General features: G+C 46.4%; 2 protein-coding genes across 3 annotated transcripts in view; one reads left to right on the top strand and one right to left on the bottom strand.

The window, feature by feature from the left end:
* Positions 1–25,827, top strand: part of VPS15 (protein kinase family protein / WD-40 repeat family protein) — a 148,074-nt gene that overhangs the window by 1,956 nt on the left and 120,291 nt on the right. The gene's annotated exons all lie outside the window — the stretch shown is intronic.
* Positions 14,292–25,281, bottom strand: LOC147618436 (uncharacterized). The gene is made up of 6 exons (XM_086775051.1): positions 25,221–25,281; positions 17,942–19,898; positions 15,915–17,743; positions 15,783–15,838; positions 15,057–15,604; positions 14,292–14,945 (listed from the first exon to the last, which is right to left on the bottom strand). The coding sequence occupies exons 2-6, from the start codon at positions 19,391–19,393 to the stop codon at positions 14,292–14,294; spliced, it is 4,539 nt and encodes a 1,512-aa protein (XP_086631177.1). The 5' UTR covers positions 19,394–19,898; positions 25,221–25,281.

Below are 25,827 nucleotides of genomic sequence, written 5' to 3'. Positions count from 1 at the left end.
TTTCTTGTGTATATCAGAGCAGAGTTACACGCCTACATCTCTCTCTCTCTTGTGCTGTTTTTTTCTGCATGCGTTTTGCTCTCGTGTTCCCAGATTTGGTCATCATCTCCGTTGCGCATTCTGACATGCACCTGCAAATGTTTGAATCAAACGGCATGGTATGGGATTTTTATACGTGGCTCTTTTTTTAAAAACAATTTTTTTGGGGTTTTTCATTTTGCATGACTTTTTCACCCTATTCTTTGCTTTGTGTCTCCTTTCGAGTGCCCAACAACAAGTAGTTGCCAACGCATTTTGCCTCCATTGCAGGTAATATTTTGCCTCCATTGCAGGTAATATATGTGCGCTTCACTCGGCCTAGTACGCGGCTTGTACAACATGTGCATGTGTTGTGGCTTCTTGTACGGGTTGTCTTGGGCAGCGGACTGAAGCAACCTTTTTGATGAAGAGTAAATGTGACATCGGTTATCTGTTTGGCATAGCAAATTGCAACAGACAGATTGACTCAATCATAATTGTGAAGGCTCGTGTGCAACATGGCTGTAAGTTCTTCGACAAAAGCATGTAGCTTGTCTTTTGGGGACAAGGGACAATGTAGGAATCTCCGTTACCAAGCTGTTAAACTATGAGATATAAGAGGCCAATGATCTTGTTTGGGTCAAATGGTGTAGTTGTGATCGTGCTTGAAAGTCCGCATTGGCAGGCATGAAGTGCTTACCGATCACATGCTCGAATTTTTCCCACGGTTGTTGACGGTGTTCCCATCAGCCAGTCGTCGTTGCCATCATAACAATGCATTGTCTTTCAACAAAGATGTGGCGAAGGTAATTGGTGAGGTCCAGGGATGCGGAGCTTGTTAAGAATATACGCTTATTGCGTTGGGACTAGAATAAGAATCATAAGGTTTAATGTCCAGTTTCTTAGTTTTAGATGCTTATAAAAGATAATAAATAACCTTTAAGTCATCGGCTTCTAACTTTGGGGGCATAATGTTGGTGTTTAGAATGGGTGTGTCGATCGAAGCTACTAAACTTGGAGGTTGAGAGTGTCGTGACTTTATCTATTGCATTTGTGAAGTAAGAGTCTCCAAAGTCTTTTTGCATTGCCACCATCTGGGCTTGCATCTCCTGTTGCCATCAAGAAAGCACTTGTTGGTCTTCAAGAATTGCTTCATCCACCATGGTAGGAGATGGAACTTGGTTGCGTTGCTGCAGCTCCTGTGGAGATGTTGTTATGTCCTAGTGAGAACCATCGTCGGGAGGTTGAGTTGAGGCCATTGTGGAGTAAAGTTGGAGCGAGGCTATCAAGGGAGGAGCAACGATAGACCACCCGGTGTATCGTGGAAGATAGGCAAGCATTGTGGTCGGGTTGGGACTTTGGGTGTCATGTGCATCCTGCACTTGGATGCCACGTAGACATTTGAACAAGAAGGTGCAGGACTTGGAGTGGAAATTGCATAGTCTGGGACGAGTTAGCCAAGGTTCCACTCTTATGTGTTCGAGATCAGGTGTGCATTGTCCTGCACATGATGCAGTGCTAGTCCGTACTGTGAGTCTCCCTCTGGAATGATGTCAGGTGATCTGAGTATTTGGTCTGCGATCGGGTGTCGGACATCTGTAGATGCATGTAGGTTTGCATGTAGAGAAAGGGCCAGCCCATAGGGCTATCCCAGGGCAAAGCCTAGAGCTCTTGTTGTGGCCATGGGGGAGGTGTAGAACCACCCCCAAGGGGCTAGGAGGGCCGCAAGCTGCGCCCACCAGCCTTGGCTTGGGCTGGAAGGGCTGTTGGCCAGCGCTAGTGCTTCTGGACAGGCAGCCGACAGGCCCCAGGCCCTGGACAGTCTTGTCGGCCAGGTGTGGGGCAGCCCACACAGCCAGCACATGGGCTGTCCAGCAGTCCAGCAGGTGTGCTTGGTGGCCAGCCATTTCATTGATGTGAAAGCCACGAGATTAACTAGCATTTAATGTCTTTTTAGCAAGTCGTGAGGATTTGCTGCATGTAGACCTGGCCGACCAGCACCAGTAGGGATATATAAATCCAACGCTGGAAATTCTGTAGATTCATCTCAGTCTTCACAAAGGGTTGATGCGTTCCAAGGGCGAGGATAGCCGAGGGGAGTGCTCCAACCAAGGTGAACATTGTAGGTCAAGATTTAGTCTTTATTTTCTGATTTGCATCATTCTAATAAAGCAAATACACCTTTCATGGTGGGGGCTTGTCATGTGCACAGAGTGTATCTACCGTGTGCTACACGCACACAAGACTAGCTTCGAGGCTTGGGGAAGCTTGGAGCTAGGCATGTTGATTGGCGAGCTGGGCTAGGGATAGACTGACGGGTGGGCACCCAAGTATGGACGGGCGGGCACCCAAGTGTGGATGCTCGGTGACCGGCCAAGAGCCTATAAAAGGGTGGCCAAGGTTAGCATAGAGTCTCGTGAGTCTTTGTGAGAGCTCTATGGTCAGGAGCCTGGATCTAGTGCAGACGTGCACTTGCTTTATGCAGCCGAGGCCGGTAGCGGTCTTGAGGCCCGCGAGGGTAGCTCCGTGCGGTATGGGACGTCCGGGGTAGAGACTGGTCGGTACGTCTTGCTAGTTAGCTCAGCTCGTGGCTTGGTGGGGACAGCCAAGACTTGTGGGTTGTACCCACGGCTGTCAAGGTTGGGAGGTGAGTAAGGCCTGCACCCCCTTCACGTTGCTTGGCTTTGTTTTGCAGGTTTCGAGTCTTGTACTAGGAGCGTTCTACGAGGTGATCCTTGGGGGATTTGACAGTGGTATCAGTGATGCCTTCAAGAACATGCAAGTCGGTAGGTAGAGAAGAAAGAGGTCAAAGAAAGAGGTATGAATTCGAGAAGACTGCTGTTTTTCGTGCATACTGCTGTTTTTTTCAGAATTCAGCATGTTATGTTTGCATCGTTGGAACCCAAGTGGGTTGCGGTCATGCAACGGGTTGTTTGTTAAGCAAGAAGAAGAGTTGTTAAGGTAAAGGCTGTGAATTCGTAAGTAAAAGAGAGAAGAGGAGAGTAGATCTCATTCGACTGCATGATTCAGTTGTTAAGGTAAAGGCTGTGAATTCGCAAGTAAAAGAGAGAAGAGGAGAGTAGATCTCATTCGACTGCATGATTCAGCGTGAGCAGCTATTGCATGTATGTTGGTCGGCTGTTTAGTCTACACAGCCTATGAGAGAAATTGCAGCAAGGACTGGTGTTGAGTAGAAGAGGGCTGGTTGGCGATCGCTTAGGCTACTTCATTCCTTTTCGAACCAGTTGTTGGCGTGCAGGTCAAGGGCTTTGCTGCAAATCGGTGAACGAATTTCTGCAGAGAAAAAAGCGGAAAGCAATCTGTCGACAAGGAGCAGTCGCTTTTTGTTGTTTTAAGCCTTTGTTAAAAAAAAAAACTTGCATGATCTTCTCCGAGTTTATGGAGAAGTGCATGGCCATAGAATCCACATTCTTTTGGACACTGGCAGCTCACATAACTTTGCTAATTACAAACTTGTGCAGAAATTGGGTCTGGACACAACACCTAGCGATCATACCTACGAGGTATGCCTATCTGCGGGTCGGCCAAGTATGGGATCGAAAGGTGAAGAAGCTACCGATCCGGATTCATGACCATGCAGATATTCTGGAGTGCTATGTTATGCATTTAGAGCATGTAGACTTGTTATTAGGGATTGAGTTGTTTAAGACTCTTCAGGTCCAGATAGATTGGTCTAGTCATACTTTTTCTTTTGAACATAGGAACACCGAGTATTGTATCTTAGATGATTGTATACATCCCTCGTGTAAATAACGTTGATTTTGGAAATATAATGGATTCTTCTTTGTATAATGCTTTCCACTGTGTCTTGATTTCACTTTCTTCATTTCTCATACCTATTATGGATGTCAATGAATTAAGTGTGTTTGAAAGCAAAGAATTACAGAAGTTACTTGATTCGTTTAAAAATGTATTTCCTAAGGAACTGCCATCAGGCTTACCACCTGAAAGGGCAGTGGATCATCGTATTGATCTGGTCCCTGGTGCTCAATCTATTAGCATTCCACCTTACAGGATGAGCCAGGCTGAGGAAGATGAGTTGGCCAAACAACTCGAAAATTATTTGAGGATGGGTCAGATCCGTCCAAGTAAATCACCTTGGGGTGCACCTGTGTTACTTATGAGAAAGAAGGACAACACCTGGGGAATGTGTATAGATTACAAGAGATTAAACAAAATGACAATCAAGAACCGTTATCCTCTCCCTAGATCAGATGACCTGATTGACCGTTTAGCCGGAGCAAAGTACTTCACAAAGATAGATTTACGTACTGGCTATCACCAGATACGTATTTATGAAAGGCACGTCGAACGAACCGCCTATGGAGATGTACAAATTCAGCTTTCAAGCGGTGATCAAGGTACACTCAAAGATGTCTTATTTATTCCTAAATTGGCAAGAAATTTGCTAAGTGTGGGCTGCATAACAGATCAGAAAATGTCTGTGGAGTTTTTTAGTGATCACTTTGTCATAAAGGATCTCAAGAAAGGTGGAGAAGAGATAGCATGCGGTGTAAGAAGCCATGATAGGTTGTACAAGCTCATGACAATGAGCGGGCAGCAAGCATTGTTGACAAAGAAGGGTGAATTGACGAAGCTTTGGCACAGAAGGTATGGGCATTTGAATATTGAGGCTTTGAAGTATTTGTTTGATAAAGGATTGGTGATAGGCTTGCCTCAAATGGAAGCCATTTCAAGGGTGTGTGAGCCATGTATACTTGGCAAGCACTCAAGGAATCCCTTCCCTCATGCAAGCTCATGGAGAGCTCAAAGATCATTGGAATTGGTGCACAGTGATTTATGGGGACCTACTCAACGGAAATCAATGGGCGGTTCAAGGTATTTCCTGTCACTTATTGATGATTTTTCAAGAAGATGTTGGCTGTATTTTTTGAAGCACAAATCAGAGGCACTTGAATTGTTCAAAGAATGGAAGGCACAAGTGGAGAATGAAGCAAATGAAAGGATAAAAAGGTTGAGGACTGATCGTGGTGGTGAGTTTAATTCAGATTTGTTTGATTCCTATTGCATGGAGCATGGGATATTTAAACAACTCACTACATCTCATACTCCACAACAAAATGGTGTTGCCGAAAGAAAGAATCGAACTCTTGTGGAAGCCGCAAGAAGTATGCTTAAAGATGCGAATTTGGGATCAAAGTTTTGGGCAGAAGCTGTGCATACCGCAGCTTATCTTCAAGATAGAGCACCAACCAAAGCGTTGGATGGTAAGACGCCAATGGAGGTATATACGGGATACAAGCCTAATGTGTCTCATTTAAGAATTTTTGGATGTGATGCTTTTGCATATGTTCATAAAGAAGCAAGACAAAAGTAAGATCATAATCAGTCGTGATGTGAAGTTTGATGAAGACTCCTTCTCAGCCCATGAGGGAGATTTGCATGAAGTGGATGGAAACCTCATTTTTTATGAGGTAGATGTAGAGGATGGCACCCAAATTGATGAAGACACCCAAAACAGAAATAAAAGACCAGCAAATACAGTTCCTAATGGAGGTGATGTGGCTGTCCCAAACAGTCCAAGAAGAGGCTCAAATGATGGGGGAGGTGAGACTCTACAAAGTGGAGCACCTACTCAAGCAAAAAGACTTCCAAAGTGGTATATAAAGACGATAGATGAAGGACAAATGCAGCAGCCTGAATCAAGCATGGATGGTGAGAGACAAAGTCAAAGACTGAAAGCAAAGAACAATTTAGCCCGTGTCAATTTAGCACTCATGTCAAAAGTGTTAAGTGAAGAAGAGCCTGTGACATATGAAGAAGCAAAGAATAGTGCAGCGTGGCGAAAGGCAATGGAAGAGGAGTATAACTCCATCATGAAGAACCAAACATGGAGCCTTGTTGATTTACCAAAAGGTAAGAAGGCAATTGGCACAAAGTGGGTGTATAAAATCAAGTACAAATCAGATGGTACTCTTGAAAAGTACAAGGCGAGATTGGTGGCAAAAGGGTATGTGCAACAAGAAGGCGTGGACTATGAAGAGACCTTTGCTCCCGTGGCAAAGATGAACACTATCAGGACTGTTTTGGCTGTAGCAGTTCATAATGGATGGGACATAGAACAAATGGATGTGAAGAGTGCTTTTCTCAATGGCATTCTTGAGGAAGAAGTGTATGTGACGCAGCCAAGAGGTTTTGAAGTGAAAGGAAGAGAAGAGCAGGTTTGCAAGCTCAAGAAGGCATTGTATGGTTTGAAGCAAGCTCCACGCGCATGGTACTCAAGAATAGATGAGTATTTGCTGTCCAATTCATTTGTGAGAAGTAAAAGTGATGCAAACTTGTATGTTTTTCATCATAATGAAGAAATGTTGCTACTGATTGTGTATGTGGATGATTTAGTCATCACATGATCAAATAGCTCTCTTATTGACAAGATAAAGAGGAGCTTATCATTGGAGTTTGATGGATCTAGGGCAGCTTCATTACTGCCTTGGTATTGAAGTTTGGAGGCACGAAAGCAGCATCTTTCTCACGCAATCAAAGTATGTGAAGGATTTACTTGAGAGGTTTGATATGGCAGATTCAAAGCCTCTACCAACACCCATGGAAATCAATGAAAAGCTCACGTCAAGCGGCAATGAAAAGAAAGTGGATAGTACAGCATATAGGCAGCTTGTGGGCAGCCTCATATATGCAACAATAACTCGCCCAGATGTTTCTTTTTCAGTTAGTGCACTGAGTCAATACATGGCAGATCCAAGAGAGCCCCATTGGAAGGCGGCAAAGAGAGTGTTGCGGTACTTGAAAGGCACTTTTAACTATGGCATTGAATATGTTTCAGTTTGTGATCTCTTGCTATGTGGATATTGTGACTCAGATTGGGCAGGAAGTGTGGAAGACAGAAGATCAACCACAGGTTATTGCTTCACCATTGGTAGTGGAGCTATCTCGTGGAAAAGTAAGAAGCAACCAACTGTTGCTTTGTCATCAACGGAGGCTGAATATATTGCAATAAAGAGCGCTGTTTGTGAAGCCATATGGCTGCGCCGTATTTTGGGAGAAATCATGATGAATCAGGATGATCCTACGACTATCTTTTGTGACAACCAAAGCTGCATACAAATTGCAAAGAATCCAGTGTTTCATGCGCGCACCAAGCACATTGAAATTCAGTATCACTTTGTGCGGGAGAAGGTGCAATCAAAGGAAATAGAGTTGATGTATTGCTCTACTGAAGAGTAGGCCGCAGATATTCTCACCAAGGCGTTGGCAAGAGATAAGTTTGAAAAATTCAGAAATATGTTGGGCATAAAAGAAAATAGATTGATCATTAAGGGGGAGTGTTAGAATTAATGAGGTCAATCTAATGTGTAATGTGTAAGGGGGACAATAAATGAAGGGAAATAGATGTGTACCACTTGTAAGGTACAAAGAGTGGTTGAATAAATGAGGGTGAACCTAAGGGTCACACCTATGTTGATGTATATCATTTTATTTTCAGTTTCTAATGGAAGTTACTTTGAACGTGTCTACTCGCCCACCTTCTCTCTCTTTCTCTCAAGTTCCATTTCCAGCTTTCTATTGCGCATGTTTTCAATTACGAGTTTCTTGTGTTACCTTTTGGGTTAACCAATGCTCCAGCCACTTTTCAGCAAATGATGAACGATCTTTTTCGTCAACATTTGGGAAATTCGTGGTTGTGTTCCTGGATGATATTTTAATATATAGTCGTACTCTTGAGGATCACGTTAGACACCTCACGATTGTCTTAACTATTTTAAGACAGAATCGACTATATGCTAAATTAAGTAAATGTGAGTTTTTTATGACAGAAATCATTTACTTGGGACACAAGATCACAAGAGACGGGTTGAGCATTGACTATGACCGAGTTCAGAAGGTTTTGGATTGGCCTATACCGCAGACTGTGAAACAACTTCGTTCTTTTCTCGGTTTTGTTGTTTTTCTTTGGAAATCTGTGTGGGAGTGCTCTCAGCTCACACTATCGATGACCGACTTGTTAAAAGGTCGTGGACGTAAGTCGAATCAGCCTATCACTTGGAATAATGATCTGGATATGGCTTTTAGACTTTTGAAAGATAAAGTTGAGGAAGCACCTATCTTAGCACTATCCGATCCTAGTAGGCCTTATGTTCTTGAGACTGATGCCAGTGACTATGCAATCGGGGCTGCTCTATTCCAAGATCGTAGACGTGTTGCTTTCGAGAGTAGAAAGCTGGACGACACTCAATCTCGTTGGCCAGATCTTGAGAAGGAGCTTTATGCTGTCATTCACGCTCTCAAGGTTTGGAGACATTATTTATATGGCTCCAAGTTTGTGGTATTGACTGATGATCAAGTGTGTGTGTGATGCAGATGATTTGAGAGGAAGGAAAGCTCGATGGGTTGAGTTAATGCAAGATTTTGATTTTGAGATCCGTTATCGAAAGGGGTCCAAGAATAGTGTAGCGGATGTGCTTAGTCGGATTAGAGAGGTGAATACTTTGTTGTTCACTGAGATTTCTACTGACTTATTTCAGTTATTGAGAGGGCTTTGCAGGATTGATAGTTATTTTGGTCCATATTGGCAGAAGATCCAGGACGGGAGCTCATTGATTGACCAAGACTCAGTGATTGAGTAGCCTACCATTTAGGCTGCGGGAGGCCAGTGGATGATTTGGAATGGTTTACTATTCCGTAATGACAAAATTTGTGTACCACAAATCTTGGACATTAGGTCCAAGATTCTTAAAGAGTGTCATGACGCCCCTTCTGCTGGACACCCTGGGGTACACAGGACATTAGCTTTAGTGAAACACACTTTTTATTGGCCAAAGATGAAAGGGTATGTAGAAGATTATGTCCTCAAGTGTCAGGTTGTCAAGCAAATAAAGCTGAATGCTTTAGACAGGCTGGGCTGTTGCATCCTTTGCGAATCCTGGGTAATAAATGGGAAAGTATTTTCATGGATTTTATTACTGGATTGCCAAGAACACGTCGAGGCCACGATTCTATTTGGGTTGTGGTGGATCGCTTGATAAAAATGGCTAGATTTTTATCGACACGGAAGACCATTATAGCTATGCAATTTGCAAGGCAATTTATCGAGCAATTGTTTAGACTGTACGGGTTACTGTAGAACAGAGTCAGTGATAGGGACTCTAAGTTTACAAGTGACTTTTGGAGGCTTGTTTTTGAGAAGTTGGAAACAACTTTGAATTTGAGTTCCTCAGATCATCCTCAATCTGATGGCCAGACTCAAAGAGTTAATCAGATTTTGGTGAATATGCTTTGAGCATATGTCTCCAAAAGACAGAGTTCATGGGAGGATTATCTTTCTATGTTAGAATTTGCATATAATAGTACTAAGCATACGAGCACAAGTTTTAGTCCTTTTATACTTATGTATGATTTTCAACCTAGATCACCTGTTACCGTAGGATTTTCAGGACTTCAGTATGATGGAGCACGTAATTTTTTGCAAGATATGCAAGAAATGTTACAAGTTGCGAAGGAATCTATTAGAAGTGCTCAAGACAGAGACAGATTTTGTTCTAATAGACATCGTTCTGCCAGAGAGTTCTCTGAAGGAACGATGGTGTATTTAAGAGTTCCAAAAGATTTCGAGACTTTACGGACAGGTCGATCTCCGAAATTATCTCCTAGATATTGTTGACTATTTCGGATTACATGACGGATTGGTTCAGTTGCATATGAACTGTATTTGCCTTCTCATGTGAAAGTTCATCCCATATTTCATGTTAGTAGACTTAAGGAAGTACTGGGTGGAACAGACCAATTAGTAACTCCTCAAGAAATCATAGATGTCGAGGATATGACATTTGTTCCACACGAACCGGAAAAGATCCTTGGATTTCATGAAAGACGATTACGAAATACACTTCTCACGGAGTACAAAATCAAGTGGAAGGACCGTGTTGAGGAGGACGCTACATGGGAGACATTGACTACCCTTCAGAGAGATTACCTTGGGTTTTTACTGAGCTCAGGAGTGAGCTCTTAGAGGAAGGGGAGTATGTCATGTGCACAGAGTGTATCTACCGTGTGCTAAATGCACACATGACTAGCTTCGAGGCTTGGGGAAGCTTGGAGCTAGGCAGGTTGATTGGCAAGTTGGGCTAGGGATAGACTGACGGGCAGGCACCCAAGTATGGACGAGCGGGCGTCCAAGTGTGGACGCCCGGCCAAGAGCCTATAAAAGGGTGGCCAAGGTTAGTCAATTGTTCATAGAGTCTCGCGAGTCTTTGTGAGAGCTCTATGGTCAGGAGCCTAGATCTAGTGCAGACGTGCACCTGCTTTATGCAGCCGAGGTCGGCAGCAGTCTTGAGGCCCGCGAGGGTAGCTCCGTGGCGGTATGGGACGTCCCGGGGTAGAGATTGGTCGGTAGGTCTTGCTAGTTAGCTCAGCTCGTGGCTCGGTGGGGACAGCCAAGACTTGTGGGTTGTACCCACGGCTGTGAAGGTTGGGAGCTACACTCCCTTCACGTTGCTTGGCTTTGTTTTGCAGGTTTCGAGTCTTGTACTAGGAGCGTTCTACGAGGTGATCCTTGGGGGATTTGATAGGACCCTACTGAGACCGCTCCCTACAGGAGGCCTATAGATCGGAAGACAATATACACATTTAGAACACTTAATTTAACTCATATTAACAATGGAAACAACATCAGCAACATAAATACTGCAAATATTGAAAATACACGACACTAGCACTGGGGCCGGAAAGGGCTGCCCCCCTCTCAATACATTCTATATTTCTTGGTGTATTTATATGTACAAGTGTCACGGGTCTAATAGGCCAGGTTTCTCCACGAGGGAGTGAAAACAACCAAACAAATTGGTTCAAGTCGATGAAGATGTGTTGGTCGGAGTAGCCTCAAATCATAGGCTCATTCCCACCTTCATTGGGTGGACACTTGCCTTTCATTGGTCTTCTGGGACCGTGCACCAACAGGCACGTTTGTTAATGCAGGCCTAGGGGTACACCGCGGAGGGACATGACCTGGCTCTCCCCAATGAGCTTTGCTTCCAAATTCCCTGGTGAGTCTAACCTTCACTGGCTCTCAAAGGCTCTGAGAGCGTGGTTAACAACACCACATAGGGAAATATATTGACCACACCAGGAAGAACATTCCTGAGCATAGTCAGCATATACATGCTTTCCTGAGCATAGTCAGCATATACATGCTTTGCTGCTGCACTGCACAACTTAAAGAATTCTCTGAATTTAAATTAACAAATTTCAGATTTACACAAATGAGAAAACATGAGGGCACCTGGTACAGTGAGTACAATTCAGGTACAACAGGTACAATTTGCAGTAGTTACAATCAGGCACATCAGGTACTTCACACGTGTGCAGGTACAACCAGCTAGGTAGTATTCAGATTCTGTACTTGTTGCAGATACATCAGGTACATTAGATGCTTCACACATGTGCAGGTACAACCAGCCAGGTGGTATTCAGATTCTGTACTTACAACAGGTATGTCATGTGCACAGTGTGTATCTACCGTGTGCTACACGCACACAAGACTAGCTTCGAGGTTTGGGAAAGCTTGGAGCTAGGCAGGTTGATTGTCGAGCTGAGTTAGGGATAGACTAACGGTGGGCACCCAAGTATGGACGGGCGGGCGCCCAAGTGTGGACGCCCGATGACCGGCCAAGAGCCTATAAAAAGGTGGCCAAGGTTAGTCATTAGAGATATAGAGTCTCGCGTGTCTCTGTGAGAGCTTTATGGTCAGGAGCTTGGATCTAGTGCAGACGTGCACCTGCTTTATGCAGCTAAGGCCGGCAGTAGTCTTGAGGCCCGCAAGAGTAGCTTCGTGGCGGTATGGGACGTCAGGAGGTATAGATTGGTCGGTACGTTCATCTAGTTAGCTCAGCTCGTGGCTCGGTGGGGACAGCCAAGACTTGTGGGCTTGCCCACGGCTGTCAAGGTTGGGAGGTGAGTCAGGCCTGCATCCCCGTCATGTTTGTTTGGTTTGTTTAGTTTGTTTGCAGGTTTCGAGTCTTGTACCAAGAGCGTTCTACGAGGAGATCCTATGGGGATTTGACAGTGGTATCAAAAAAACCAAAATAAAAAATAAAAAATAAAAAGCAAAAACTAAGTTAGCTTTTGGGGAAGCCTATATATTTCCCTTAAGCGGGCTTCTTGCTACACATCTCTCAAGCTCTCAAGCTCTCAAGTTGTCTAGCACTCTTATTTATGCAAGATCAACCTTTTCTCTCACCTTGCCCTCTTCAAGATGTCGACCCAAGAATCCGAGTTGGAGCCCATTCTCGAACGTGAAGACCTGCCGGCTACGGAAGCCATCGATGCCGATCTTTTCGATGATTATGTTTCAAAATCAGATTTCCAAGAGTTTAAAGTTGCTCTCGAAGCTTCTTCCTCGGAACGTCAAGCACAAATCGCCACGCAGATGCAGGCTTTACAGAACTCCATCTCTTTGTTGACCACTACCCTATCTACTCTTTCGGGTATGGATACCTTGGCATTTGCTTTAGGCCCCAATATTACTCCGGAACAGTTTGGGAGCGAGCAAAAGCAGCGTACCTGAAACGAGACCCAAGCAGGGGTCACCCCTTCCTGGACTCACTTCTCCAATTAGCACTTTAAAATACACTCTTAAAAGACAATAGCACAAGACAAAATAGCAATAAAAAGTAATTAACAACTCTGAGCATAGATAGATGACACCACACTGAGGCCGGAACGGCCGGCCCCCCCCCAAGGAATGATATTATTACTTGGCAGAATTTGTTACAAGTACACGGGCCCAAGGCCAGATTTCCAATAAGCAATGCACAATGAAAAACAAAGTATCAAACCCAAATATGTTTGTTGATGCCGAGTCTGCAGTCACCAAGGGCTGCCCCGTCCATAGCACCTTCCAGAGTCACACTCCGCGTGCAATCCACCCGTCCCTGGCACTACGGATCACGCCGTGCCAGTCCTAGCGATGGGGCACCCTCACGGAGTTGACTCGGTGAATGGAAGAGGAGTCCAGACATAGAAGAGCAGGAGAATTCCTCATTCTTCGCGATGAAAATCTTCTGGAGCCACCGTACAGCCAGTAGGAAGGGTGAAACAACCTGGGCCACTTGTAGGGAATGCGTATGACCTAAATCCACGCGGATAACCCCACTGGTCTGACCTGAATCACACATGGGAGTGAAGAGGGCTCCTGCTAACTGTTTTGAGTACACACGTGAGAGAAAAAAGAGAGCTGTCCAGACCTGAATCCCCGCGTGGAAGTGAAAAGAGAGAAGCTGTACCATTCAGTCCATGGGAAAAGGGTTCTAAGGATGCTGTACGGCCAGAATCAACAAGTAATGATGATATTGTACTTCCTGTACCTGCTGTACCTACTGTACGACCAGAATCAGCAAGAAATGAGGGTAATATACCTGCTGTACCTGCTGTGTGGTTCAGTCCTCAAACAATAGTTGGAATAGGAGCTGTACGACCTATTTCATGAGAATAATGAATGCTCCAACTGCTGTACAGCCTGTTTTCTCTAAATCCCAGCAAGCAGTTGTGTTTTTCTCTTCCAAAATGCAAGGGAGAGGGCTGGAAGTGAGGCGCCTTCTTCCCATGCAAAGGATTGGGTGTGGTAGGTGGGGTAGGTGGCCAACCCCCACCCCACATGCTATAAAAGGGTGCCCAGGCCAAAAGAGGGTGCCCACACTTATAAAGTGTCCACCTACTTTTAATGAAGTATGAAACCTGTAAGTTATAAGGCTTATAACTTAAAACTCTTATTAAGATAAGGATTTCCCACCTGTTCACACGCCACAAAACCTGTCAGAAGACAAGGCATTCCACGGCTCACGGGAGGGCGTCCCCGACCCCTGAGCTAGACACACACGTCAGGCATGCAAACGAAACCAGTTCACGCGAAAACATTTCAAAGGCAGGCAAACATGAGTGCACAATGCAACATTGTTAAAGGATAATCTCCGTTCATGTACTTGCACAATACTTGACATTTCCGGGCACAAACAGGCCCACCGGAAAGTCAATTCCAGGTACACACACAGTGTACAATCCACCCGTCGCTGGCACTACGAATCACACGCCGTGCCAGTCCTAGCGGTGGTAATCCAGAAACATACACCGTGTGCAATCCACCCGTCCCTGGCACTACGAATCACGCCGTGCCAGTCCTAGCGATGGAGCACCACTACAGAGTATGCTCATCCAGAGCCCAAAGCTCACACAAGAAGATAAGAGGACCATTAGATAGCTCAATGGTGACATCTCCCCGTCTTCTAAACAGTTGTCCGCAGCTGAAAAGCTTCCAAATAGTCATGGAGAAGCTGCGGATAATCTTTGAAGTAGTCCTCATCAACCCACTTAGCATCAATGGGGAGATAGTTCTTGAACTTCACCAAATAGCGTCTCACAAGCTTGCCTGCAGATAGCTTACGCTCTTTATGGAACACAATCTGCTCCGGTTGCAAAATCTCTTCCAACTCATCCACTTCTGGTGGATCCTCAATGATAGGAAGACTTGGTTCCGGACCCACATACTTTCGTAAGAGGCTAACATGGAAAGCATTATGTATCTTCCAATGGGATGGCAATGCTAAAGGAAAAGCAACTTCATTGATCTGCTCAATGACCTTGAAAGGCCCATAATACCTGGATGAGAGCTTGGGAAACATCCCCTCCTTACCAGATCTCTTACGGAGTCTAGCTTTTTCGAATTTCAGCAATACCCAATCATTTACCTTGACATCCAAATGCTTTCTATGCTTGTTTGCAGCCTTCTTATGCTTTTCTTGAGAACGGGCTATGGCTGTCCGAACCTGTGCAAAGGCATCATCCAAGTCCCTGACAAAGTCATCAGCAGCAAAAATCTCATCTTTAGTACGTAGGATGGGAGGCAATACCACTTGGCCATAAACTATCTCAAAGGGAGCCTTCCCAGTAGAAGCATGCACCGTGTTATTGTATGCAAACTCCACAAGTGGCAAATACTTTTCCCACAAAGTCTTTTGATCAGCCACATAGCATTTGAGAAGGTCCAATACGGCTGAATTTGCTGCTTCACTTTGACCATCGGATTGAGGATGAAAAGCGGATGAAAAATTCAGCTTTGTGCCCATATTGTCAAAAAGTGCTCTCCAGAAGAGACTGGTAGTTCGAGGATCACGGTCACCCACAATAGATTTAGGCATACCATGATGCTTGAATACCTGTGATAAGAAAACTTTTGCCATATGATCTGCCTTGATCGTTTTCTTGACCGGCAAGAAATGAGCTTGCTTGCTAAACCGATCAACGATAGTCCATATAGCATCATTACCTTGCTGAGTGCGAGGCAAATCCATGATGAAATCCATAGCTATACTCTCCCATGGCTGCGAGGGAATAGGCAATGGTAGAAGCAATCCAGAAGACTTCTGACGATCAAACTTGACCTTTTGGCAAGTGAGGCAAGCACGTACATAAGCCTCAATGTCCTTCCTCATCCCTGGCCAAAAGAAGTAGCGTTCAACCATATGAGTAGTAGGTAGAATACCTCTATGTCCTGCATACGGGGGAGCATGGCATTCTTCCAACACTTTTTGCCTCAAATCTGTGAGCACACAAAGGCAATTATCTTTAAGGAGATACCCATCTTGATCACATATGATGCATGAGAATGACCAGCCACCAAGTCAGCCCATAAATCTGAAAAATCAGCATCTATATGGTACTTATTTTGCATAGACGACAAGTCTCCATGAGAGGCAATAGAGATAGAAGCTATATACGGCCTTCGAGACAATGCATCGGCCACCACATTCTTCTTTCCCGGTGTATGCACAATCTGAAAATGAAACATAGAGAGGAAATTTGCCATCCGCATATGCTTCTCTGAGAGCTTAGTTTGTGTGAGAAAATACCGTAAGCTTTGGTTGTCGGTCTTCACCATAAACTCTGCACCCAGAAGATAGTGCTTCCATATGGTCAATGCATGAACCACTGCCAATAGCTCCTTCTCATAGATCCCCAAAGAAAGCTCCGTATCACACAAACGGCGGCTCTCAAATGCCACGGGGTGTCCTTCCTGGTTTAGGACAGCACCTAAACAATCTCCACATGCATCACATTCCACAAAGAATGGCTTGTGCAAGTCAGGAATGATCAACACGGGCCCAGATATGATTGCATCCTTTAGTGAATAGAAAGCTTTGCTTTCCAATGAAGTCCACTGAAAGGGGACTTTCTTCTTTGTCAACTGATGAAGAGGGGCAGCAATCAAAGCAAAATGCCATATGAACCGTCTATAGTATGAGCATAACCCAAGAAAACTACGAACCTCATGCACTGACTTGAGTTCAGGCCAATTCTTGATAGCCTCAATCTTGGCGGGATCCATTCGTATGCCATCTTGAGAAACAATATGCCCAAGATAATGAATTTCGGAGAGGAAAAACTCACTCTTCTTAGCATTGATGTGAAGTCTATGCTTTCGGAGTTCTTCAAAGACTATGGCCAAATGCTTTCTGTGCTCTTCTTCACTCTTGGAATAAACCAAGATGTCATCGAAGAAAACTCCAGTGAAAGATCGATGATCTCTAAAAATCCTGTCCATCATACGGTTAAAAGTGGCAGGAGCATTTGTAAGACCGAAAGGCATAACAAGATACTCATACAAACCAAATGCTGTCCTGAAAGCGGTCTTATGCACATCCTCTGGTACTACCCGTACTTGATGATATCCACTCTTCAAATCAATCCGGCTGAAATATGCCGAGCCATCCAATCTATCCAAAATATCATCAATGCGAGGAATAGGAAACCTATTCTTGATGGTTAGCTTATTTAGAGCCCGATAATCCACACACATACGAAAAGAGAGATCCTTCTTCTGCACTAGAAGTACGGGAGAGCAATACGGTGAAGAGCTAGGGCGGATCAAACCTTTTTGCATGAGCTCATTGACTTGCTTCATGATCTCCTCCTGCTGTGATGCACTCACACGGTATGCCGGCCTATTTGGTGGAGAACTGCCAGGCACAAGGTCTATACGATGATCCTCCGGCCGTGGTGGTGGTAGCTCCCCTGGAAGTGAATCTGTAAAGCAATCTTCATATTGTTTCAAAAATTCCAGCCTATCACATGTGAGAGAATCAAGAGAATGATCAACATGGTCTACCCTATCACGAACAAAAATCATGTACGAGCAAAGACCCTTTCTCATGGCTTTATTTATTTGTATGTGGGATACAATAGGGATAGAATTCCCTTCCACACCGGCATCAATAACATGCTCTTTGCCCCTATGCATAAATGTGATCCGGTTGGTCTTGTAAGCCTTGCGAGGATCAAGACGGGAGTGCCAAGGCTTTCCAAGCAATACATCACACCCATTTAATGGTGCAATGAGGAAGTTCTCATGGTCCAAATATCCCTGAATATGCATGCGAAGCTTGCCAATAAGAGGTGTGACCTTGACTTTCTTGCCAACAAATGCACTTCCGGCCTCAATCTCCGGTCCCATGTCACCCACACTAATGCCCAATGCTGTAGCCATTTCCAATGATATGAAGTTGTCCGTGGCACAATCATCAAACATAAATAATGCGGGTTGATCTTTGAGCTGTCCCCATGCCTTGCATACCATCCTATCCAAAACATCATGGGCTGTCCCCCCTTGTACATCGGGCACCATATGCACGTTAACCTTGGTTTCCTTTGGATCCTCTTTGCCTGCTTTCTTTGGGCATTGCTGGACCATGTGATCTTTACTACCACAAGAAAAGCACTTACCGTCACGTATATATTGCACCCTTTGTTCCGGAGTAAGTCCATAGTTAGGCCTTTTGTTGGGACGCTTCTTCTCTGAGGTACTTTCAGCTTTTGGAGCTCCCTTAACTTCATTGGAGTCCCTTTTAGGTGGCTGTCCACCCTTATGCAGATTTGGGACAGCCTTGTCCTTCCCCTTTTGAGCATGTCCATCTCTATAGTTTTGCTTCAGCTTGTGCTCCAATTGCTCGGTGGCCAAAGCAGCTGAAATGAGCTGTTGTAGAGTGTGGTTTGGGTACAACTCCAAGCCCGATTGGTAAACCGGTTGGAGTCCCGATTCAAACTTTCTCTTGCGTTCCTCATCATTTACCTGCATAATAGGGGAAACTTCCAAGAGTGTTTTCCAAAACTTGGATACATAAGCATGAACTGACTCACCTTCATTCTGCTTAACCCAATCCCATTTCTTGCGGATGTTCTTATTGGCATTAGGGAGTAAGAATTGGGCATAGAATCTAGTTTTGAATTCAGCCCAAGTGTCCATGGGAGTGCCTGAGAGCTTTTCTGCAAGCCACCAATGAGCGGCCGTGCCCTTCAAGAACATGCTGGCATGCCTCACCTTGGACTTTTCTGAAAAATCCTCATCACTAAAAGCAATGTCAAACTGGGAAACAAATGACATAACCTTGGAAGCATCAAACTCACCATGATATGTCTCGAACTTGACGGATTTGTCCCCGGCTTTGAATTCCTTTTGCTTATGAACATGATGCTCATAATCCCCATGCGTCCTCTTGATTCCACGTTCATGTGGATCAGCCCTGGCATCCATAGATGCTCCTGCATACTTAGGTGGCATAGGTGGACGTGAACCATGTGCTGTACCTGCATGCATGTGTGTAGCCCCACCACTATCTCTTGCAGCATAAGCATAATCCGGAGAGGGTGTGGAGATGGGAGCATGAAGAAATGGCTCTTCACGGGAGAGTTCAACAGGTAAAGTAGTAGTACGGGGATGTCGGTGCTCTCTAAGCCCATGGGAAACCTGCAAAGATGAAGAATGAGGCTTGTAACGATCATCTCTAGAAGTAATGTTACCTTCATAGGCATGGCTATGCCTCCCATGTAAGGTAGAATCACGTCGGGATGTAATGGAAAGCTCCTCTTTGTGGACAGCAGATTTCAGCTTTGGAGAGGCTATCCCAGGCATGTCCACCAATGGAGATCTCTTTATAACAAGCTCCCCATCCTGGCCCTGCAATACATCACCCTTGTCCACTAGGAATGAAAGAGCTAGCTCACGAGGTTTCAGGCGTGATCCACGAGCCAAAGCTTCAAAGTCTTGAAAGACGGTTGCCTCCTTTTTCTTTGCATCTAGCACTTGTTGAATGTGTGGGTCCTCACGTAGGCTGGCCAATTCCATCTCCCTGGCATGGAGAAGCTCTCGCATACGCTGAATTTCAGCATTCATGGCACTTGGCTCTTGCTCTTGCTCCTGCATTTTCTCCTTGCCACGGGACGGCTGTCCCAACCATACATGATCACGGGCATAAGGCATCCGTCCACTTGCTTGTGTTCCACTGGAGTGCCCCTTTGAATTTGGTACTTCCTTGCTACTTGCTTGGCTAGCCATAATAAGAGTAAAGTCACTAATGGAGAGTGGTCAGGAAACCTTTGGATCGTCTCCCAATGTAGAAAAAGGAAGATCCGTGCTCTGATACCACTGAAACGAGACCCAAGCAGGGGTCACCCCTTCCTGGACTCACTTCTCCAATTAGCACTTTAAAATACACTCTTAAAAGACAATAGCACAAGACAAAATAGCAATAAAAAGTAATTAACAACTCTGAGCATAGATAGATGACACCACACTGAGGCCGGAACGGCCGGCCCCCCCCCAAGGAATGATATTATTACTTGGGAGAATTTGTTACAAGTACACGGGCCCAAGGCCAGATTTCCAATAAGCAATGCACAATGAAAAACAAAGTATCAAACCCAAATATGTTTGTTGATGCCGAGTCTGCAGTCACCAAGGGCTGCCCCGTCCATAGCACCTTCCAGAGTCACACTCCGCGTGCAATCCACCCGTCCCTGGCACTACGGATCACGCCGTGCCAGTCCTAGCGATGGGGCACCTGTCAGAATATGCAGCGGAAAATGATATCCAAACTTGGGTAGACAAGAGCAAGTAGACTGCAGAAAATAATCAGCACAAGAAACACTGAGAGATGTGTGTAAACTCTTCTCTATACACAAGATCCCGGAGATAACTGAATGAGAAAGTGGAGGAGGATGGGGGGGAATATATACAAGCCCCTGAGGGCAGTCGGCCAGCTCTGGAAGAGGCCCACGACTCACAAAATGTCCACGACTGCTGAAAAACAGCAGTCGGCCAGCATTTGGTGCCCCTCATCTGCCCAGATCAAGTCGGCCAGCACTCAGATGGCCCACGACTGCTACAGATGCAGTCGGCCAGCCTCAGAGTGGTCCTGGCATCACCTGGCAGCCCTCCAGCCACTAGGAAAAAAATGGGAAAAATAGGGAAAAATACGGGGAGTGTGGAAAAATGATATACGGGCGGGCACACCCACAACAGAGGCCCTGGTGTATACAAATAGACAGGAGATGACTTCTAACACCCCCTCTCAGCTCCTGGCTGTGTGACCAACCCCAGGGAGCTGGAGTGCCGCCTGAGCGTCGCCTGAGGTAGAGACTTCGTGAAGAGGTCCGCCGCATTGTCCTCCGTCGAACAATAAAGTAGCAAGATGTCACCCGCCAAGATCTTCTCACGAACAAAGTGATACTGTATCTCTATATGCTTGGTCCGGGCATGGAAAACCGGGTTCCGAGCAATAGCTATACAACTCTGGTTATCACACTGGATGACTGTGGGCTCCCTCTGTGGAAACCCCATCTCGCCAAGCAGCCTCCGCAGCCATACAACCTCACAAGCAGCACCACAAGCAGCCCGATACTCTGCCTCTGTCGAAGAAAGGGCAATAGTCGGCTGCTTCTTGCTGCTCCAAGAAACCGCTCCTGAGCCGAGGGTAAAAGTGTATCCTGAAGTAGATCTCCTCGTGTCTGGATCTCCTCCCCAATCTGAGTCACTCCAACCTTGGAGCTTGACTCCATTCCCTCCTGTGTAAAAGAGTCCCAGATCCTTCGTACTCTGCAGATACCGCAAGATCCGCAATCCTGCGTCCCAATGAGTCTTCAATGGCGTCTGCATAAAAGAGCTCAACAACCCCACGGAGAAGCTCAGGTCCAATCTGGTGTTCAGCAACCAGATCAATGAACCAACCAACTTCCGGTACTGCGAGGCATCAACTGGCTCACAAGGATCTGTAACGGTTAACTTTGTGTTCGGGTCCATCGGCGAAGTAATAGGCTTGCAGTTCTCCATCCCAAAGGCCTCAAGCAACTCACGAACATACCGCTGCTGAGAGACGAAAAACCCCCTCTGGGTCTGCCAGATCTCCAATCCCAAGAAGAAGTGGAGTAAGCCTAAGTCGGTCATCTCAAACTCTTTTGACAAGGCAGCCTTCGTCACTCCAATGTGCTCCACATGACCGCCGGTGAGAATGAGATCATCCACATAAAGGATGATGAGTGTGACCATGCCGCGTTCCCGAAAGAGATACAGGTTCGGATCTGCAACCGATCTCTGGAATCCAGTCCGAATAAAGAAGGAATCAATCTTCTGATTCCAAGCCCGCGGAGCCTGCTTAAGACCATACAAGGCCTTACGTAACCTGTAAACCATCCCTTCCGACCCTGGAACAATGAAGCCTGGAGGCTGCTCAACGTACACCTCCTCCTGCAGGTCACCATTAAGGAACGCCGATTTTACATCCATCTGGTACACGGGCCACCTCTGAGAAGAAGCAAGGGCAAGAACGGTCCGAATCGTGGTCATCCGCGCTGTCGGTGCAAAGGTATCCTCGTAGTCGATGCCTGGCCGCTGAGCATAACCCTTAGCCACGAGCCTGGCTTTGTGTTTGTCCACCGACCCATCAGCCGCGTACTTGGTCTTAAAGACCCATTTGACACCAATGACTGACCGCTTCGACGGCCTCGGTACCAACTCCCAAGTGTTGTTCTTCTCGATGGCGTCAAGTTCCACCTGCATGGCTTCCCTCCAAGTATCCTGTGAAAGGGCTTCCTTTACGGAAGTGGGCTCTTTATCCCGCATAAGGCGAGACATAAGAGCATAGTTCACCTGAAGAAGCTCCGCCGTGTTGCTTTTATCTCGAACTCGATGTGATCTTCGAGGGCCGTCCTCTGTGGTCCACTCGGAGGGTAGCTCCGTGACACCTGACTCCCGAAGGGTGTCCATCAACCACCTAGGTACTCGAACTGATCGTGGAGCCTCCTGTGGTCGCGGGGGCTCAACTCCAGCTGCGGGCTCAACCTCCTGTGATGACTGAGGTGGATCAACTGGAGTGATAGACTGGGAATCATCATCAGACTCTGGATCTCCAAGAAGTGGCGGCTCCTCGACAGTGGATGCTGGAACATGCTCGTCAAAGACCACATCCCGGCTGACAACAATCTCGTTCCTCTCTGGATCATACAACCTGTATCCCTTGGAAAGAGAGTTATATCCCACAAATACCAGCTTGCGGGACTTGGAGTCAAGCTTCCCCCTCTGCTTCTTCGGAATATGTACATACGCGTTACTCCCAAAGACACGGAAGTGCGAGACATCGGGTTTCCTGCCAAAATATGCCTCAAATGGAGTCATATGTGGTACAGAAGTCGTCGGAGAGCGGTTAATGGTATGGACAGCTGTCGCCACAGCCTCACCCCACAGTGGACGAGGAAGATCTCGATGCTCCAGCATGGTCCTCGCCATCTCCACCACAGTCCTGTTCTTACGTTCAACAACTCCATTCTCCGAAGGCGATCCGGTATTGGCCAATTCCCTCTTGATGCCATGATTTGCACAAAACCGAAAGAATACAGTCGAGGAGAATTCCCCTCCTTTGTCAGCCCTGAGAGTCTTGACCTGAAATCCAGACTCTTTCTCCACCATCACGTGCCAATCCTTGAACCGAGCAAAAGCCTGGTCCTTCTGTGAAAGAAAGTAGACCCACGTGAATCTGGTACAATCATCAACAAGCAGCATGAAATAGAGAGATCCTCCCAAGGATGGTATCTGCTGTGGTCCACACAAGTCAGTGTGAATCAACTCCAAAGGTTTCGAAGCCCGCCTGGAAGCCTGCTTCGGAAAGGATTCCCTGTGCTGCTTACCACGTATGCAAGAACTGCAGCGTCCTTGCCTACTACCAACATCTGGCAAGCCAACCACCATCTGGTCCCGGAAGGCGCGCCGCAAAGCATCCACATTTAAGTGGCCAAAACGAAAGTGCCACAAGTCTCCGACCTGAGAGCCTGTCAGTGAGGAGAGTGCAGAGAGTTTGTAGATACCGTTCTCCACACCGCCTTCCCAAACAACTTGGCCTGTCTCACGGTCCCTAAGAGCAACTGAATGCTCCTCAAATTCCACCCGAAAGCCAGTCTTGCATACCTCATGCACTGACAAAAGATGAAAGCCCAGAGCAGGGACATAAAGAACACGGGAAGCATGCTTGCCCCCCTTGCCGTCGGGAATGATCTCCATCCGGCCCTCACTATGAATCGGAATAGTGGAGTTATCACCAATAAAGATACGACCTGACTGCCGCTTCAGATCCAGGAAGAAGTCACGGGATGGAGTCATGTGCCTGGAAGCACCACTGTCGAGATTCCATTCCCGAGTATCCTTTGCGGTGAAGCCAACTGCCTCCTCGCTCGAAGACGATGAATCAACGGAGTCCACCATCTCCAAGTGCACAAATGCCGGAGTCTTCGCAGCTGAGGCTGAGGACTCAGCACTCTTCCCTGTCCGCTTAGGGCACTTCCTCCAGTAGTGGCCTTTCTCGCCACAATCATTACAAGATCTTTCGGCCTTCAGCTTCTCTCGTTCTGGATCAGGCTTCTTCTCGGAAGACTTATCTGGTGAAGCCTTCCCTTTGCCCTTGTTGGTATTACGGCCTTTCGACCGTTGGCCAGTTAAGGCCTCCGAACCTCCGCCGTGAGGAGGGTTCGTGAAACGTTCCTCTTGGTCCAAGACCATTGGCACAAGCTCCTCCCAAGTAATGGTGCTGAGCCTGCCACTAGTGATCAACGAGGAATAGAAAGCGGAATACTGACCAGGCAAGTGGGAAAGTAACGTGATGGCCATATCTTCGGACGATATCTCTTTCCCAGCTTGAAGGACTTCCTGCTGAAGGGCCTGCAGCTTGTTAATGTGTTCCCGCATCGTCGAAGACTTTGCAGGGTTCATAACCCGCATCTGCACTTCCAAGGATATCCGCTTCATGGGTGATACCCTGTTGTACAAAGAAGCCAAGTGCTCCCATATGCCTCGTGCCAGCGTCATGTGCTTCACATGGTTGATCACCTGTGGTGTGCAATTGAGGAATATAAAGGACCGGACCCTGGCGTTGACACGGTCCCACATTTGTGCCTGTGCCTCTCGGTCCTTCCTCGCGGATAAAACCTCCCCTTCCTCAGCTTCCGGCCTTGGCACCCCTTTGATAATAAAATCAGCAAGATCATATGACTCCAGAACTGACTCCATCATGACCTTCCAGATGCCATAATTAGACCCGTCCAACTGCCGATCCACTGGGAACGTGGGAAGAGTCGGAATCTTCACGTGCTTCTCTGCCATCTCGAGTAAATCCGCCATCTCGGAGAGTAACCTGAAAGGGTGGGTGGGTGGGAAAAAAAAAAATCTGAAAATCAGAATATATGCAAGTGGCTGTCCAGCCCCTCTGCCCGCCTTCCTCTTGCACCTTCACTTCCCGTTCAGCCCGAAACAGTCCACCGATCAGCAACCTGTTGCTCCCCCTCTTGCTCAGAAAAAACGCCCAAGATCTGCTAGAGCCTAGGGCTCTGATACCATGTCAGAATATGCAGCGGAAAATGATATCCAAACTTGGGTAGACAAGAGCAAGTAGACTGCAGAAAATAATCAGCACAAGAAACACTGAGAGATGTGTGTAAACTCTTCTCTATACACAAGATCCCGGAGATAACTGAATGAGAAAGTGGAGGAGGATGGGGGGGAATATATACAAGCCCCTGAGGGCAGTCGGCCAGCTCTGGAAGAGGCCCACGACTCACAAAATGTCCACGACTGCTGAAAAACAGCAGTCGGCCAGCATTTGGTGCCCCTCATCTGCCCAGATCAAGTCGGCCAGCACTCAGATGGCCCACGACTGCTACAGATGCAGTCGGCCAGCCTCAGAGTGGTCCTGGCATCACCTGGCAGCCCTCCAGCCACTAGGAAAAAAATGGGAAAAATAGGGAAAAATACGGGGAGTGTGGAAAAATGATATACGGGCGGGCACACCCACAACAGAGGCCCTGGTGTATACAAATAGACAGGAGATGACTTCTAACAGCACCCTCACGGAGTTGACTCGGTGAATGGAAGAGGAGTCCAGACATAGAAGAGCAGGAGAATTCCTCATTCTTCGCGATGAAAATCTCCTGGAGCCACCGTACAGCCAGTAGGAAGGGTGAAACAACCTGGGCCACTTGTAGGGAATGCGTATGACCTAAATCCACGCGGATAACCCCACTGGTCTGACCTGAATCACACATGGGAGTGAAGAGGGCTCCTGCTAACTGTTTTGAGTACACACGTGAGAGAAAAAAGAGAGCTGTCCAGACCTGAATCCCCGCGTGGAAGTGAAAAGAGAGAAGCTGTACCATTCAGTCCATGGGAAAAGGGTTCCAAGGATGCTGTACGGCCAGAATCAACAGGTAATGATGATATTGTACTTCCTGTACCTGCTGTACCTACTGTACGACCAGAATCAGCAAGAAATGAGGGTAATATACCTGCTGTACCTGCTGTGTGGTTCAGTCCTCAAACAATAGTTGGAATAGGAGCTGTACGACCTGTTTCATGAGAATAATGAATGCTCCAACTGCTGTACAGCCTATTTTCTCTAAATCCCAGCAAGCAGTTGTGTTTTTCTCTTCCAAAATGCAAGGGAGAGGGCTGGA

This window comes from Cibotium barometz, chromosome 35 (assembly GCF_041138505.1).
Source record: "Cibotium barometz isolate CiBa-2024 chromosome 35, ASM4113850v1, whole genome shotgun sequence".
NCBI lineage: Eukaryota > Viridiplantae > Streptophyta > Polypodiopsida > Cyatheales > Cibotiaceae > Cibotium > Cibotium barometz.
This window is presented reverse-complemented; position numbering and strand designations above follow the sequence as displayed.

Coding starts and splice junctions, on each gene's coding strand:
- LOC147618436 (XM_086775051.1), bottom strand. CDS start 19,393: ATGGCTAGCCAAGCAAGTAGCAAGGAAGTACCAAATTCAAAGGGGCAC. Junction 15,839..15,914: donor ACCGACAACCAAAGCTTACG/GTATTTTCTCAC, acceptor TTTCATTTTCAG/ATTGTGCATACACCGGGAAA. Junction 15,605..15,782: donor GATGCATTGTCTCGAAGGCC/GTATATAGCTTC, acceptor GTGTGCTCACAG/ATTTGAGGCAAAAAGTGTTG.